This window comes from Agelaius phoeniceus, chromosome 5 (assembly GCF_051311805.1).
Source record: "Agelaius phoeniceus isolate bAgePho1 chromosome 5, bAgePho1.hap1, whole genome shotgun sequence".
Classification (NCBI taxonomy): Eukaryota; Metazoa; Chordata; class Aves; order Passeriformes; family Icteridae; genus Agelaius; species Agelaius phoeniceus.
In genome coordinates, this window is record NC_135269.1 from 72,363,431 (window position 1) to 72,380,617 (window position 17,187).

At 53.5% G+C, this 17,187-nt stretch overlaps 1 protein-coding gene across 1 annotated transcript; it reads left to right on the forward strand.

The window, feature by feature from the left end:
* The first annotated feature begins 1,166 nt into the window (after positions 1 to 1,166).
* NET1 (neuroepithelial cell transforming 1) lies at positions 1,167 to 14,447 on the forward strand. Its single transcript, XM_077179290.1, has 11 exons — positions 1,167 to 1,344; positions 5,371 to 5,478; positions 6,566 to 6,733; positions 7,465 to 7,527; positions 8,030 to 8,126; positions 8,234 to 8,310; positions 9,688 to 9,945; positions 10,181 to 10,351; positions 11,108 to 11,294; positions 12,391 to 12,766; positions 13,435 to 14,447. Exons 1-11 carry the CDS (start codon positions 1,252 to 1,254, stop codon positions 13,439 to 13,441), a joined length of 1,605 nt encoding a protein of 534 aa, XP_077035405.1. The 5' UTR covers positions 1,167 to 1,251; the 3' UTR covers positions 13,442 to 14,447.
* Positions 14,448 to 17,187: the final 2,740 nt, after the last annotated feature.

Consider the following 17,187-nt stretch of genomic DNA (forward strand, 5'->3'; position numbering starts at 1 on the left):
ATGGATGGGCTCCTGTGCCCATGAATGGGCTCTCTCAGCCATGTCCCCCTGTCCTGCAGAGCCTGCTCCATCCTTTGGGAGCTCCCTCAGCTATGGATCCCCATGGATGGGCTCCTGTGCCCATGGATCCCCATGGATGGGTCCCTCAGCCATGGATCCCCATGGATGGGCTCCTGTGCCCGTGGATCCCCATGGATCCCCATGGATGGGGTTCCTGTGCCCATGGATCCCCATGGATCCCCATGGATGGGGTTCCTGTGCCCATGGATCCCCATGGATGGGCTCCTGTGCCCATGGATCCCCATGGATGGGCTCCTGTGCCCATGGATCCCCTTGGATGGGCTCCTGTGCCCATGGATCCCCATGGATCCCCATGGATGGGTCCCTCAGCCATGGATCCCCATGGATGGGTCCCTGTGCCCATGGATCCCCATGGATGGGCTCCTGTGCCCGTGGATCCCCATGGATGGGCTCCTGTGCCCGTGGATCCCCATGGATGGGCTCCTGTGCCCATGGATGGGCTCCTGTACCCATGGATCCCCATGGATGGGCTCCTGTGCCCATGGATCCCCATGGATGGGCTCCTGTGCCCATGGATCCCCATGGATGGGCTCCTGTGCCCATGGATGGGCTCCTGTACCCATGGATCCCCATGGATGGGCTCCTGTGCCCATGGATCCCCATGGATGGGTCCCTGTGCCCATGGATCCCCATGGATGGGCTCCTGTGCCCATGGATCCCCATGGATGGGCTCCTGTGCCCATGGATGGGCTCCTGTACCCATGGATCCCCATGGATGGGCTCCTGTGCCCATGGATGGGCTCCTGTACCCATGGATCCCCATGGATGGGTCCCTCAGCCGTGCCCCCCTGCCCTGAGCAGCCCCAGCTCCCTCAGCCTCCCCTGAGCACGGAAATGCTGCAGGCCCTGGGCCATCCTCACATCCCTCCTGTGGCCCTGCCCCAGCAGCTCCAGGTCGCTCCTGTCCTGAGGAGCCCACGGCTGCACACAGCACTCAGAGGAACGAGCAGGAGCATTTTTTGGGAGAATTTTTTGGGAGAGTTCTGGAAGAATTTGGGGCTCCGGGAGGGTCCGCAGTGCCCCGGGCACTGAAGGGGGCGTGGCTTGTCCTGATGGGGGCGTGGCTTGCGCGCTGCCCACGCCCCCCTGCGGTGAGGTCGGGGGTGCGGCGCGCGCAGGGCGCAGATCGCGATGAGCGCGGGCTGAGGGCGGGTCGGGGGTCCCGCGGCCATGGTGGCGCACGATGAGCTCGGCGGGCTGCTGCCCATCAAAAGGACTATCCGGGTCATCGACGCGCAGAACCAGCACTTCAGGGAGCAGGAGGTGAGCGGAACAGGGGCTGGAGAGGGGGGAAAATGGAATTTAGTTGAGGAGAGAGTGGGGAGGGGGATCCACCTCAGCTTCCCGCTCTCCGCGGCTGAGGGGAGGGGGCGAGCCGGGCAGAGCGCAGCGCAGCCAGCGGTTTAAAGTACTCTCTCTATATATATATATGTATGGTTAAGTTCACCTCTATGTATACGTATATTTTGTGTTTGTGTGTGTGTGTGTATATATATATATATATGCAATATATTTAAGCTCATAGTCCTCAAAGAGTGGGACCAGGCAGCCACAACCGATGTCGGTGCCTCACCCAGCGATTTATAAACTGTATGTATGTTTAAGGCCATGTATATGTAGATATCTTTTTTATATGCATTTTATATATATGTATATAGGTTATAGATACATCTGTATTTAAGATCATAGCCCCAAAGGCTGAGCCAAAACGAATCTCGGTGTCTCACCTGACCCCGCTCCCCCCCAGGTGGCTTTTCATTAAAAACTCGCCGGCTCTCATTTAAAAATCGCCTGTTTCCATTATAAAGTCGCCTGTCTCTCAGCGCTCCTTCCCCTGACAGGATTTTTCCTAATTAGGCGCTTACTTGCTGCTTAAACCTTAGAGAAGCCCCTCGCGGATTTTGTCGGCCTTTTGAGGGCTGGTTTGTTTGCTGGCAGTATTGTTATTTTTATCGCGTGTTGTTATGCAGATGGCAATAATTGCTCTCCTCGGAGGTGTTCCCGAGCCTCCTGCTGCGACAGGAGCAAAAGTTCAGCAGCCAGGTAGGGCCCGGCAGCCTTGGGCTGGGTTTATTGCTCAGATTAGTGACGAGATGAGGTGGAAAAGTTAAAAAAAAAATCAAGGCGTCTCCAGACATGGCTGGGGTTTGAGGGCTCAGCGCCGAGTCACCGACCTCAGCAAATGACGGCTTTGCAACAGCCAAACTTGGGCAATCTCATTGTGCAAAAGGGAAACCAGATGTTGGGGGAGAAATAACAGAAACCAGAGCTCTGGGAGGGGAGTAAATCGCCTCGAATTCTGCATTGCGGAGTGAGCCAGAACTCCTGTCTGAGCCGGAGTTTGGTGGGGAATATGGGGGCTGCTGGCTTTGGGAAAGCTCTGATTGTTCATCTTGAGGCTCCGCGTGTGAATCTCCCGTGGAGGGGGTCAGGTGGTTGATGATTTCTGGCAGGAATTATTCAGGCTGCTGACTAAAATCCCTTTTTTGCTGAATTGGCTCGGGAGGAAAAGTTTCTGTCATGCGTGGTTTTGCCATTGCTCACCGTGTTTGTGTGGGGCACGTAGGAATCGCACTCGAGCAAGGGATCCTCGTAAAAACCACTAATTATTACCCAGCACAGGGGAAAGGTTGTGGGCGTGCTGCTGAAAAAAAGCCTTGCTCAAAAGTAATGCCTGGTTCTCTTTCCAGCAAGGTGCAATCTTTTCGTGAGTTAACCTGCACTTAGGAGCGCTTGAAGGAATTTCAGGGGTGTGAAATCCCTCCTGGCTCAAAATTACCTTTAGTGGCTGCTCTCGTGATGTGATGTGAGAAATCGTGAAGATTTCTCTGGAAAAACAATATTTCCAAATGGAGCTGTTGACCCCGCTGGGGTTTTAATTATTCCAGAGTGCTGTAACACCCCTGGATTGTTACAGAAACCTCCCAGACTTTATTGTAATCTGGCTCCTGTAAGGAAGACGGCGCGGAGACAGGAGAGTCATTGTTAGCGAGTGCAGAGCTAAAAAAAGCCCGTCCCGAGCCCGAGTTATCCGCAGCATGAAGGGCCCGGAGTCTCGGCTTACCCCGCGCCGGGAGCCCGTGACCCCGGCTCTGCCAGCGCTCCTCAGCACAGGGATCTCATTCTCCTGCTCCCTGCCCCGCATCAAACCATCTCCGGCAGGAGAGGAGCAGCCAGATGGGGTTTATTTGGCACTCGGAGCGCTCAGACACAAAGTGGGGAATTTCTTTTTTTTTTTTTTTTTCTCTCTCCTTTAAGAGAGGAAAAATGGCTTTTTGCTGAGCTGAGCTCAGGAATCCCTGCTGCCAGCCCTCGGGCACGTGCACGTGTCGCTTCAGGCGGGCACAGATGTGCAGGGACGGCATTCCCACATTCCCACATTCCCCCATTCCCCCACGGCCCCGGGCTCCCGGCCCTGTCACTGGATCTCTGCAGCGCTGACCCTCGCCAGTGACCTGCTGGAGCCTCCTCCCCATGGCTCCAGGTTTCTTGCTTTTCGTTTGCAGTGTCACATTTTGCTTTTCCAGGCTATTTTTATCCCTGGCCTTGCCGGAGCCGTGGGTGGCTTTGTGTCTGTATCTTCCCTGATTCAGTCCTGCACTTTCTTAAGCTTCTCCAGGCCCGCGTCCCTTTATTTATCCTCCTGCCCTGATAGATGATTTTGTAGAAGTAAACACCTCCCTCTTCTTCCACTCAGAAACATCTGTGATACATTAAACCTTCCTTGTTGTCTTTGAGCCTGGCCTGACTATCCAACCTTTCCCTGACTGTCCCTGTCTGGAGTCAGTGGAGGAGTTCCTGGTGTCCCACTTGGAGTTCCTGGTGTCCCACTTGAACCCAGCTGAGGATCTCATGATCGAGGACACTTTCACAGCTTTCCTCCATGTTTATGGTACCCTCCTGACTCTGACATTCCCCAACCGCTTATAGCACAGCTTTGTGCCGTGCCAAGAGCTCTTTTCTTCCTGCACGGCTCATAAATTGTTTCTTTTCATGTTCCCCCCCGGCAAGTTTGAAGGCTGAGCTCAGGGTGAGCTCACCTCCTCCTCCTCCTCCTCTATTGCCCAACAGCGCGTGTGGGCAGGGCCGCTGCTGGGGTCGGGTTGCTGAAATCGGATCTTACACACACGTAGCTTTTGTGCTCCTTCATGACTGGAATCCAGCTCTGGGTGTTCCTATTCCCCTTTTTTTTGTCACTTCTGAGCGAAGGGTTTGGCCGCCGAGCTGGGCTGGGAATGGAAACAGCCCAGAGCTCGTCCTCAGCAGCCTCCACAGCCTTTTGGAAGAGTTCAGATCCAACAATAATTAACCAGTTTTAACCGAGGTGAACCCAAACTGAGGCCGTTCTGCTTCCCTGTCCCGGTGTGAGCTTGGTGCTGAGCAGTCTCCTGAGGATGAGTCACATCCAGAGCCCTGTGCCCGGTGTTTGGCAGCACCAGGACAGTCCTGCAGCCCTTTCCAGGCCTTAACTCAGAGCCCATCTCTTCCCAGCTTCCCCCTGCGCACACCTTTCCTGCCCAGCCCTCACCACACAATATTTTTGATGTCAAACACGTCGAGCTGCCAACAGAATTTTCAAAACTGAAGCAGCAGGAGCTTTCCAGGGGCGTTTCCTCTTTCTTGGCAGCGTTCGGGTCGGGACAGACTTGAGCTCCGGGCAGGGATTAGCGGTGGAGAAAAGCAGAAGCTCCAACTTTCAAATCTAAACAACGTGTGAGAAAAATTGCAGTCATTGCAGGGGTGGGGGAGAGCAGCAGGAGGAGGAAACTGTGCAAAGTGAAGGGTTTCAGCTTTATCTGCCTGCGTGTCCCTCGCAGCAATGTTCAGCTTGTGGTTGTTTGCTGCTTGTTAAAGGAGCTGCCCAGGCTGTGCTGGGCCCCCACTGCTGCCCTGCTCTCCAAAATAAAATGGAAAAACACATTCTTTCTCCAGAGGAAAAGATGAGAAAATGGAGAAGCAGATCCCAGCTCCATCTTTAGCTGCCACATCGTGTCAGAAAACACTTTAATCTATTTCTGTTCAAAGCATAACAGTCCCTGCTGGAGCCCTATTTTGAATTCTCACTGATGTTCTCTCACCTCTTTTAACACTGGGCAAAAACCTCTGCAGTTTAATTGCAGCCTTAAAGTTCAGACAAATATTTATAGCCTTGAAAGATGAATGGCTGCTTCCAAACACTCTCCTTGCTGTGTTTGCCACTCCTTAAGTGGGTTTATGCTTTTGGAAGCTGCCTGAGAAATTTCCGAGGGAGGCACAGCCAGGACAATTTGTTCTCTGCTTGCCTTGCAGGAGCCAAGCACGAAACGGGTCCGGCCTCTAGCACGAGTCACCTCCCTGGCCAACCTGATCTCCCCTGTCAGAAATGGGGCAGTTCGACGCTTTGGGCAGACAATCCAGGTAAAAACAGGGCAAAAACCTGGAGATTTGGGCAAGGGATTGGTGGGATGGGGTTTTGGGGTGTCTCTTGGAGCTCTGTGTGAGCTTTAGCACGAGTCTCCTCCCTGGCCAGCCTGATCTCCCCTGTCAGAAATGGGGCAGTTTGACACTTTTAGTGCAGTTAGGAGGATGCTTAGGGTCAGTGATAGGGCCAGTGTGAATAGGATTATGTTTATTACTCTTCTCTGGGCTCAAATCAGATTCTCAGGACTGGAAGTCGATTGTAATTAATATACTAGAAGAGTAGGATCCTCATCACTAGATAGAAATGTAAAGGAATAATCATACAATGTCTACCCAGTGTCAGGAGGCTGCTTCAAATCCAAAGTGGTGATTTGATGTGAGTGGTGCTTAATTAGGTGTACAATCCAGGTAAAAACAGGGTAAAACCTGCAGATTTGGGCAGGGGATTGGTGGGATGGGGTGGAACAGGCACCCCGTGGGGTTTTGGGGGGGTCTCTTGGAGCTCTGTGTGAGCTCTCTTGGGGCTGGGAAGGGCTCCCTCAGGAGTGCACAGGTATAAAGTGCTGTACAGACAGGTTCAACAGTAAATACAATCAACTGGTGCAGATAAAGAGCTGATAAAGTGCCCTGGGCCCACATGTGCTGCAGCGTGATGGGAGCTGACCCTGCTGCCCAGCGCTGGCACGGCAGCTGCTGCCAAGGAGCTCTGTGCTCTCACCTGCAGATAACAGCACTTGCAAAACACCAGGGCAAAGTTCAAGTGGCTTCTCATTAACCTCTTCAGAACAAGAGTTATGATCCTTGTTTATTTACTTCCTCATACCTTGGAAATAGAGCCAAGCTTTGCCTTCCCATCTTCCTCGCAGGGAGAGGGGCATGGAGAACCTTGCCAAGCTCTGGGCTTCCTCAGCAGCTTGATTAAAGCTTTCCTTTATCTGAGGAAAAGTGTCTGGGTGTGTTTTCCTGCCCTGGATAACCCAGGGGGATGAAGGATTGGGAATGGGATGGATAATCTAACACTTCTGAAATCTTGGCTCTCCGCATTTGTTTTTAATATTTTTCGTTATTTTTTTAATCCCTGCAGTCGTTCACCCTTCGCAGCGACAGCAAATCCCCTGGCTGTGCCCAGAAGTCATGCAGCAGGTCTGCTGCCCCTACTCCCCCCAAGAGAAGGAACAGTGTCCTTTGGTCTGAAATGCTGGATGTCAACACGAAGGAATCCCTGAGCACCAAGGAAATCAAGCGCCAGGAGGTGACTGCCCACGGGAAACGGGATTGGGAGCAGCAGCCGAGGCCTTCGGTCCCTTCCCTTGCTGGGAAAGGAGTAACAACCTCTGGGGGGGGCTGCATCTTCCTGTGCACCTAAACCTGAGATTTATGTCTGTGTCAGCCATGGGAAAAGGAGGATTCCACTCTGGAATTCACCTCCCCTGTGTGACCCTTGGGAGATGCCAAACTTTCCACGGCATTCCTGAAATCCCAGCCCCGGCCCCGCTGGCTGCTCTGCAGCTGCCCCAGCCTCAGGTTCCTCGCAGAGCCAGCTGCCTTTCTTTCTCCTCAAGCTCCTGACAATTGGTTGGGAGCCAAGCAGCAAGGCCTTGGCTTGCCTTTTTCCTGGAGTTCTTGGACAAATCTTCTGGAGACGGCGCAGGAGCCGCCGGAAGCCGCCTGGGATTTGACCTCTGCGGTTTCGGGGGTTTTGTGTTTGCAGCCTTGCCTGGCTAAAAGCAGTGATTTAAAAGGCTCTGGTATTTAATTTGGCTCGTGCAGGGGCCATCAGGGCTTTCACACGCTTGGAAGCAAAGCTGCTCTCTCAGGGCTAGGCAAGCAGATTTACTCAGGGCTGTCATGCCCAGGTGCCAGCGAGGGATCGGGGTGGCCAAAGGCCTATTCAGGGCAGGCTGTACAGCATGGGAGCTGAAAGGCTCTTGCTGAGAGAGACTGGGATTCAGAATAACTCTGGGTGCTTTATCCTTCCTCCAGGCCATCTATGAAATGTCCAGGGGAGAGCAGGACCTGATTGAAGACCTGAAGCTGGCCAGAAAGGTGAGTGGGATTTCTTCCTGCAGTCAGTGATGACATTCCAGGGAATAGAGAGGGATTTTTTGCACCTGCAAACGTGACGTGGGAGCTTTATCAGCCCAGAACCCCCAGTTTGAGAGCTGGCCCAGAAAGCTGACGTGAGCCCTGGGCCAGCACTGCTGTGATTGCAGCAAACCCAGCCATAAAAGGACTGTGCAGAGCTGCCTGGGGACTCCCTCTCCCAGCTGGGAATAGTCCAGACAGGAAAATGTTTTTCACTTAAGTCCTCCATACTTCACACTGAGTGAATATTCTAGCATCAAATCAGTGTTACTCTTTCTGTTGCCTTCATTTCTTTCACCTGATAAATCAGTTTAAATCATCAGCTTTGAGGTACATTTAAATCAGTTTAAGTCATCAACTTTGAGACACATTTAAATCAGTTTAAAGCACCAGCTTTGAGGCACATTTAAATCAGTTTAAAGCATCAGCTTTGAGGCACATTTGAATGTATTTTATTTGACAGGCCTACCACGACCCCATGCTGAAACTCTCCATCATGTCTGAGGAGGAACTCACCCACATTTTTGGGGACTTGGATTCCTACATTCCTCTGCATGAAGGTAAGAGCAGCTGGGTGGTTTGTGCTCGCTAGGATTTAACCTCTCTGCTTTCTCCTGTTACTCATTAGGGCATTGGTGCAATTCCTCTTTCCCTGTTTCCATTCCAGACTTACTGGCAAGCTTGGGAGAAGCAACAAAGCCAGATGGAACAGTGGAGCAGATTGGGCCCATCCTTGTGAAGTGGGTGAGTTCAGAACTTGAATCAACAGGCTAAAACTGAGCTTAGAGAACGTTTAAAGGCAGAAGCTGCAGAGCTCTGGGGCTTCAGTGGCCCTCAGTGCAAGACTGGAAGGGAAATCCTGGCAATGCTGAAAACAATGGGATTCTGGTGGCTGGAATTGGCCCTGATTTCACCCTAGAGACTTGGAATGATTCGCTGATTTAGGGTTGAAATGTCTGTGTCTCCTGGACTCTTTGACCCAGTGTGATTCCAGAAGTGTTATCCCTGCTGATCCCAGACATTGAGAGCTTCACGGGCTCCATGTGCTCATCCAGACATTGGGAGCTTCACGGGCTCCATGTGCTCATCCAGACATTGGGAGCTTCATGGGCTTTGTGTGCTCACCTAAACATTGGGAGCTTCATGGGCTCCGTGTGCTCATCCTCCTCACAGGATCCAGACATTTGGAGCTTCATGGGCTCCGTGTGCTCATCCTCCTCACAGGATCCAGACATTGGGAGCTTCATGGGTTCTGTGTGCTCATCCCAAACATTGGGAGCTTCATGGGCTCCATGTGCTCATCCCAAACATTGGGAGCTTCATGGGCTCCATGTGCTCATCCAGACATTGGGAGCTTCATGGGCTCCCTGTGCTCATCCCAAACATTGGGAGCTTCATGGGCTCCCTGTGCTCATCCAAACACTGGGAGCTTCACGGGCTCCATGTGCTCATCCCAAACATTTGGAGCTTCATGGGCTCCGTGTGCTCACCTAAACATTGGGAGCTTCATGGGCTCTGTGTGCTCATCCCAAACATTGGGAGCTTCATGGGCTCCATGTGCTCATCCAAACACTGGGAGCTTCATGGGCTCTGTGTGCTCATCCCAAACATTGGGAGCTTCATGGGCTCCGTGTGCTCATCCAAACATTGGGAGCTTCATGGGCTCCGTGTGCTCATCCAAACATTGGGAGCTTCATGGGCTCCCTGTGCTCATCCCAAACACTGGGAGCTTCATGGGCTCCATGTGCTCATCCCAAACATTTGGAGCTTCATGGGCTCCGTGTGCTCATCCAAACATTGGGAGCTTCATGGGCTCCGTGTGCTCATCCAGACATTGGGAGCTTCATGGGCTTTGTGTGCTCATCCAGACATTGGGAGCTTCATGGGCTCCCTGTCTGTGCTCATCCAAACATTGGGAGCTTCATGGGCTCCGTGTGCTCATCCCAAACATTGGGAGCTTCATGGGCTCCCTGTGCTCATCCTCCTCACAGGATCCTCCCTTATCTTTTTATTGGGAAGAACACCCCAGTGAGTGTTGTAGAGCTCCCTGAGTTTGCCATGTGATGACACCTGCTTTTCCCACGGGGAATCTGACTCCTAAATCTCCTGTGTTCCCTGCAGTTACCCCGACTTCACGCCTACAAAGGCTACTGCAGCAACCAGCTGGCAGCCAAAGCGCTCCTGGATCAGAAGAAGCAGGACAGGAGGGTGCAGGATTTCCTGCAGCGCTGCCTGGAGTCTCCCTTCAGCCGCAAGCTGGACCTTTGGAGCTTCCTGGACATCCCTCGGAGCCGCCTGGTCAAATACCCCCTGCTCCTCAAGGAGATCCTGAGGCACACTCCCAAGGACCATCCCGACATCCACATCCTGGAGGAGGCCGTGAGTGATCCTGGTTTGCTTCTTCTGACCCAGGGATGAGATGTGGGAGCTCCAAAAATCCTCCTTAAAACCCTCAGCAGTTGCCAGGGGGGTTTTCCTGAGGGGCACAAATCTGTGACAGGGAAAGTGAGGGATCAGTCCATGTGGATTGCATCCTTGGGAGCTGTGAAGGAGACAAGCAGAGGTCACACAGGGAAGCAGGTAATCCCTCTTAATCATTTGTTTGGGTGTTTAGATCTCCATAATCCAAGGAGTTCTCTCTGACATCAACCTGAAGAAGGGCGAGTCTGAGTGCCAGTACTACATTGACAAGCTGGAGTACCTGGATGAGAAGCAGAAGGATCCAAGGATTGAAGGCAGCAAAGCTTTACTGTGCCACGGGGAGCTGAAGAATAAAAATGGACACGTAAGTCCCTTGGTTTTTACTAATTAATTCTCAAACCTGGTTTAAACTCAGAGCAGGACTGGGAGCCTTCCATCCTTAGGGGTAGTTTGGATATTGGATAAAAGAGCAGAGGAAAATCTCATCATTGTCAGCCTCATTTCAGGGTGTAAGGGAAAGTTTCCTGCTGACAGCTCCACGATTGCCTTTGGGAAGCTGGAAAATCATTAGCACAGAGTGCCCACAGAAAGTGCTCTCCATCCAGAGGGATTTCCTGCCACTGTTTACTTCCCAGTAATGCTCTGGCATTCCCCATTAGGAGCTCTTCCAAACAAAAGGGTTCCTGCAAAAGCCTGTTTGGTTTGGGCTGGGCTGGGCTGCCTGGAGTTTATCTCCCACCCACTGCACTCTGGGCTTTGCTGCCTTTTGTCCTGATTTCAACCTCAAATCTTCTCATGTTTTCTCTCTTGATTGGAGGAGATTTTTTTGTTGTTGTTTAATTGGCTGTTTACTCACGCACACGAGGCATTCCATGCACACAGCAAAGATATGGCTCCTAATGATCCTATCCCGGGCACCTGGGAATCATCATTCCCTTCCTAGGGATCAATAAAATGATAAAGCCGCTGATGTAATCCTGGCGTGTGCCAGACCTTGGCATTGTCACCGGAGACTCTGAAAGTTATTGTGGGTGAAACTGCAGATAAGGTGGCCTTGAATCCCACAGGATGTGTGAGCTCATGGAGTTCAGAGTGAACACTGGGATGTTTTCCCTTCCAGAAGCTCTACGTCTTCCTCTTCCAAGAAATCCTGGTGCTGACGCGGCCGGTGACCCGCAACGAGCGCCAGGCGTTCCAGGTGTACCGCCAGCCCATCCCTGTCCAGGAGCTGCTCCTTGAGGACCTCCAGGATGGAGATGTCAAAATGGGAGGCTCCTTCCGAGGAGCTTTTGGAAATTCTGATAAAGGTACGGATCTCTAGGAGCATCGGGGGGTAGCACGGTTGGGATGGATGGAGATGAGAGATCTCTGAAGGCAGGGGGTGGGATTTGGGGTTTATTGCACAGGGCCTGGGTGCAGGGGCCTGCTGGGATTTGGGGTTTATTGCACAGGGCCTGGGTGCAGGGGCCTGCTGGGATTTGGGGTTTATTGCACAGGGCCTGGGTGCAGGGGCCTTTTGGGATTTGGGGTTTATTGCACAGGGCCTGGGTGCAGGGGCCTGCTGGGATTTGGGGTTTATTGCACAGGGCCTGGGTGCAGGGGCCTGCTGGGATTTGGGGTTCATTGCACAGGGCCTGGGTGCAGGGGCCTTTTGGGATTTGGGGTTCATTGCACAGGGCCTGGGTGCAGGGGCCTTTTGGGATTTGGGGTTTATTGCACAGGGCCTGGGTGCGGGGCCCTGCTGGGAGCTGCCAGCCACAGCTCAGAGCAGGCCTGAGAGAAGAGAGGGGCAGAGAGGATGAGAGGGTGAGAGAGTAAAAGGGTAAGAGAGCGAGGCTCCCGTTCCAATACCATAAATCTTCTTCTGTGTTGAATATTCTGATTCTCACTGACCAATCTAGAACAATACACCAATCCTACAGCATTTCCATACAGCCTATAAGAATCATTACATTACCATACTGTGCTACATTTTAAACCCTAAAAACTCCTCTTTGGGCCCTTCTGCCAAGCTGTAGGGTCTGCTCTGACCCTTGGAGCTGTCTGCAAGCAGAGGGTGTTGTTCCATCAAAAGGGGATCACCTTCAGCCGGCCATGCCATTGTTTTCCTGTTGTTCAGTAACTGAGGGATCTCAAAACTTGCTTTCACTTCAGTCTCACTTATAGTTTCTATATTTTCAAAATCTTTTGCCAGACAATCATATTTATAAGGCTTTCCTGTTTCATCTCCCCCAACATGGATCCAATCAGCCATGAATTCACAGCTGGGGCTTGGATTAGAAAACATCTTTGTCCCCCTGCTGGATTTTTGGGATTTGAGGGGGTTTTGTTGGGATTTCAAACCTACCAATGGAATCTCTACATGTCACCTAGGAGCTGATCAGCTTTTCCCTTTATCCCCAGCCAAAAACATCTTCCGAGTGCGTTTCCAGGACCCCAGCCCGGGCCAGTCGCACACGCTGCAGGCCAACGACGTCTTCCACAAGCAGCAGTGGGTGAACTGCATCCGCACGGCCATCGCCCCGTTCCAGAGGAACATTCCCGCCCCCGAGCTCAAGGGGCTGCCCGAGCTGAGCGAGGAGTGCGAGGAGAACAACCCCTGCGTGCCCAACGTCCCGGCCCAGCAGCGCCTCTCGGCAACATCCCAGATGGAGCTGGACGAGAGCGCGGCCGCGCCGGACTCGGGGGAGGCCAAAGGGCTGAAATCCCACAGAACCTCATCCGGGCACCGGAAATCCAGGGAGAAGCAGCTCAGCGGGAAGCGGAAAGAAACGCTGGTGTAAGGAGGCAAAGGAGCCCCGGTGGCACCCCGGGGGAAAACTGTTAATTTATAAATAATTCCGTGTACATTTTGTGCCGGGAGCGCCTTGGGAGCGCTCCGCGGGTCGGATCCTGGGGTTATGTTGGAATGGCAGCTACTGGTGTGCAGTTACTGTTGAACTGGGGTCTGTTTTTACTCTCTGAACCCATGAGGGGTTTCCAAAACACCCGTGGCACATCTGAAGAGCAAATTTGGGTTCCTGGAGGTTTTCCACAACCATGGTAGAGGATGGAAAATAAAGTGGAATTTTGGGCAGCACCGGGGGTTTTGATCAACACTGCAAAAGTCCCTTAAAGGACTCAACACCTGAGGTCACTCTGGTGTGGGGTTATGGTAATTCCTGCAAATTTGTGTGTCCCTAAAGGAAAAATCCTACAAAAACAGACCCCAAGTTCAACAGGTTCTCAATTCACCTACTGGAATCTTTGATCTCTGTGTGTCCTTTGTACATTCCTCTGTCTCACTCTTGTATCCTGCCAACTATTTAATTTTTTTATTAGTTTTGTTTCAAGTTTGGGGGTTGGGATTTTGGGGTGGTTGGGTTGTTTTGGTTTTTTTTGTTTCCTTTGATTGGTTTTTTTTTATTTTTGTATTTTTGTTGCTCAGACTTGGCATTTCCTTTCCAGTACTTGATCCTTCGTGCTCCGAGGGGTGATGTCCCAGCTGTCCCCGACATCGCTCCGGAGCAATCCACAGCTGGGGGGAGACACTACTGAAAGAGAACTGCTTTACTCTAGGGTGTAGGAAGGTTGTAGGCACGTTGTAAAAGGGTTTGGGGAGCAGTGAGTAGAGGGGTAGCAGGGAGTGAAGGTAGATTCCATGTTTTTGTTGCCTTTGGAAATGAAACACTTCCCTCAGGGAAGCAGGACTTGGAGGCAACCAAGGGGTTCTTGCATGTGGTAGAAAGGTAGAGGAGAGGAAGAGTTGGAGCTGTGAGGAGAGGAGGAGGAGGAGTGGTTGTAAATACTCAGGGTGGCAGCACTGCCATCTTCTAGCACTCCAAAGATCCAGGGAAAATCCAGGGAAAGACCCAGCTTGGGAATGGCGCTGCAGTGTCATGGGAAACAAAGTGTGACAGCTCTGAGCACAGGGGGTGTCCCTGAAATCCAGGACTGGGATCCTGAAATCCCTGTGACCCCATAATCCAGGAGTGGGATCCTGAAATCCCTGTGACCCCATAATCCAGGAGTGGGATCCTGCAATCCCTGTGACCCAAAATCCAGGAGTGGGATCCTGAAATCCCTGTGACCCCGTAATCCAGAAGTGGGATCCTGCAATCCCTGTGACCCCGTAATCCAGGAGTGGGATCCTGCAATCCCTGTGATCCCATAATCCAGGAGTGGGATCCTGCAATCCCTGTGACCCCATAATCCAGGAGTGGGATCCTGCAATCCCTGTCACCTGAAATCCAGGAGTGGGATCCTGCAGTCCCTGTCACCTGAGATCCAGGATTGGGGAGCCATATCCCAAAATCCAGGCTTGGGGAGCGGTGGCTCCACATCCAGGGATTGTGATTGCCTGTCCCGTGTCCGGCTGGGAGCTCGGGGAATGGGCAGAGGTGTACATAGACACAGTGTGTGGTTCTCTGTAAATGTTGTACAGTTTCCAGTGCCAAGTTCCATTAAATCCTGACAGCCTCTCCTGCCTCATCCAAGTCCTGCCTGGGAGGGAGGGAGGGATGGATGTGTCCATGCTCAGGGGCTGGCTCAGGGTGAGGACAGAGGAGGCTCCAGGAGGAGCCCCCGTCCTCCTGCCATGTCCAGGCAGGACAAGCTGGAATTGTACAGCTCCATGTCCTGTTGTTTGCTGTGTCCAGGCAGGACACGAGCAGAGCAGCTGAGTTTATGGACTGTGCTCAGTTTCCCAGGGAAAGGGAGCACTGGGATTCCACCCCATCAGCAGGAGCATCCTCATTTAGTAAATGTCAAATCCTTGGGAAGGGGATCCTGCTGGCCTGATCCCAAGGAAGCTTCCAGGGAGTTACTGTACCAGGATAAACCCATCCAGTTTTCCCAGTTTTCCCGAAAACCTCCAGCCTGAACTTGCATGGGGTGTCCAGGCTTGGCTGCAGCTCCGGGAGAGCAATCCTGGCTCCAGGCTGGCCCCACTCTCCTGGGAGTGAAGGAAGGAGCAGCTCGGTTTTAGGGACAGGATTTGCACATTTACAGATGGGATCCATGGGATGGGATCCATGGGATGGGATCCATGGGATGGGGATGATGGACACCAGGATCTCTCCCAGGGGTCCCGGCCCCGGGCTGGCCCCGCTCCCCCAGGAGGAAGGAGCAGCTCGGTTTGCTCGGTTTTAGGGACAGGATTCACAGCCGGGCCCTGACCTCTGAGGCTGATTTGATGCAGAGGGAATTCAGCCCTTGCCGAGCGGGGAGAAGCTGGGATAATGGCTCTTTGCAGAAAGGCAGCAGTGAGCTGCTGGAGCCAGGGAGAGGAAATCCCAGGACTGTCTGCTGGGCTGGGGCTGTGTCTCCTCAGCCCGCAGCCGACAGCAAATCAGCCACAACTCCCTAATTCCCTTTGGAAGCCATTCCCTTTAAACAATTCCCCACAACTCCTGCTGGTTCCTCTCCCTGCTCTGTCCCTCCTGCAGGAATGTGCAGCTGGCTCAGCCCTCCCTGCTCCAGACTAAACAAGCCCTGCTCCCCTGGATTCCTCCCATGCAATTCCACGGGCTCCTGGCTCTCTCCGTGCCTCTGCTGAGCCAGGACCCCCATCCCGTGGCTGTGGAACCCCGGGATACAGCAGGATGAAGTTCCCAAGGGCAGAGGGCAGCCTGTGGTGCCATCCCTGTGCCAGGAAGGGGCCGGGGCTGTGCCCGGGGCTGTGGCGGCTCCGCCCTGGGTAAGCAGCTCCCGGATCCGGGCTTGCCCTCAGGATCCGCCCAGCTCTGCAGCGTGCCCGGGTGGGACCTTCCCGGAGCCGGGATCACAGCTGGGGTCCCTGGGGGGCAGAGCCCTCTCCAAGAACTCCCACATCCCAGTCCCAGCCTCTTCTCCGTGGGGACATCGGGGAGCAGGGTCCCTGCGCTCCAGCTTTGGGAGCTGCCCTTGGATTTGGGAATCTCCATGTGAGCCAAGTCTAACACAACCCGCAAACCACCAAATCCCAAATTTTACTCCAACAGCCCCGAGACCCTCACAGCCATCCTGGGATCAACCCCGAGCCCACCCTCTCCAAAATCCCATTTTCCACGCTAAACCTTGGCATTGTTTCTGCCGGGATTTGTGGAGATCCCTCCCCTCCCCACATCCCGGGATCAGTCTGGGCCCGTGCAGGGACAGGAGGGCCCCACGGAGCTTTCCCTGTCGGAGCCGTTTCCCTCTCCGCCTCCCAACTTTCTCTCTTTCCATGAATTCATCCCCCTCCCGCCCCCCGCCGCGTCTGCAGCTGCAAACCCAGACACATCTGTGCACATCTGGGGAGAATCCAGCTGGAAGCTTTTCACCTCCTGCACTGGGGGAATTTCCCTCCCCATTCCCTGTTTGAGGCCCCTCAAAGCCAGACACCGAGCCTGGAAAGCTCCGTGTGAGGCTTTGCGGGGCCCTCCTTCATCGCAGCTCCAACTGTTCCAGCTCCAGGTGGAGACATCCCGGGAAATTGAGCTGCCACAATCCCGGCAGCGGCGGCTGCGTGCTCCCCACCCCACCATGGTGGTCTCCCCTTCCCTGTGCGACCCCACAGCCCACCCCGGATGCTGTAATTGGGCCATAAATCCTGGGATTTTATGGGCCAGCAGGAACTTTTATTGGGATCGTTATCCTGATAAATGAGGCACACTTAAAGCACAGACAAAATCAAGGGCTGGCTTTGACCTTCTCCTGAAAATTGATGTGAGGATGGGATGGGATCCATGGGATGGGATGGGATGGGATGGGATGGGATGGGATGGGATGGGATGGGAGATGGTGAGTGCTGGCGGTGGCTGCTGGTCACAGGGATGTAAAGCAATGGGATGGGATGAGAGGTGATGGGTGCTGGTCATGGGAATGGAATGGGATGAGATGGAATAGGATGGGATGGGAGGTGATGGGTGTTGGTCATGGGGAGATGATGGGTGCTGGTCATGGGGATGGGATGGGATCCATGGGATCCATGGGATGGGATGGGAGATGATGGATGCTGGCAGTGGGTGCTGGTCACAGGGATGGGATGAGATAGGATCTGTGGGATGGGAGATGGGAGATGGTGGATGTCGGCACGGGATGCCTTTCTGGGAAGGAAGCAGCAGATTCCAGCTTTGATCCACACCAAGGGCCACAGCACAACCCCTCCACCCCAGCCAGGGGACACAGGCACCCCAAATGCCCCCATCCGAGCTCCAGCCCCTCTGCCACGGTTTGAACCAGCACCTGAACCCTCCCAGG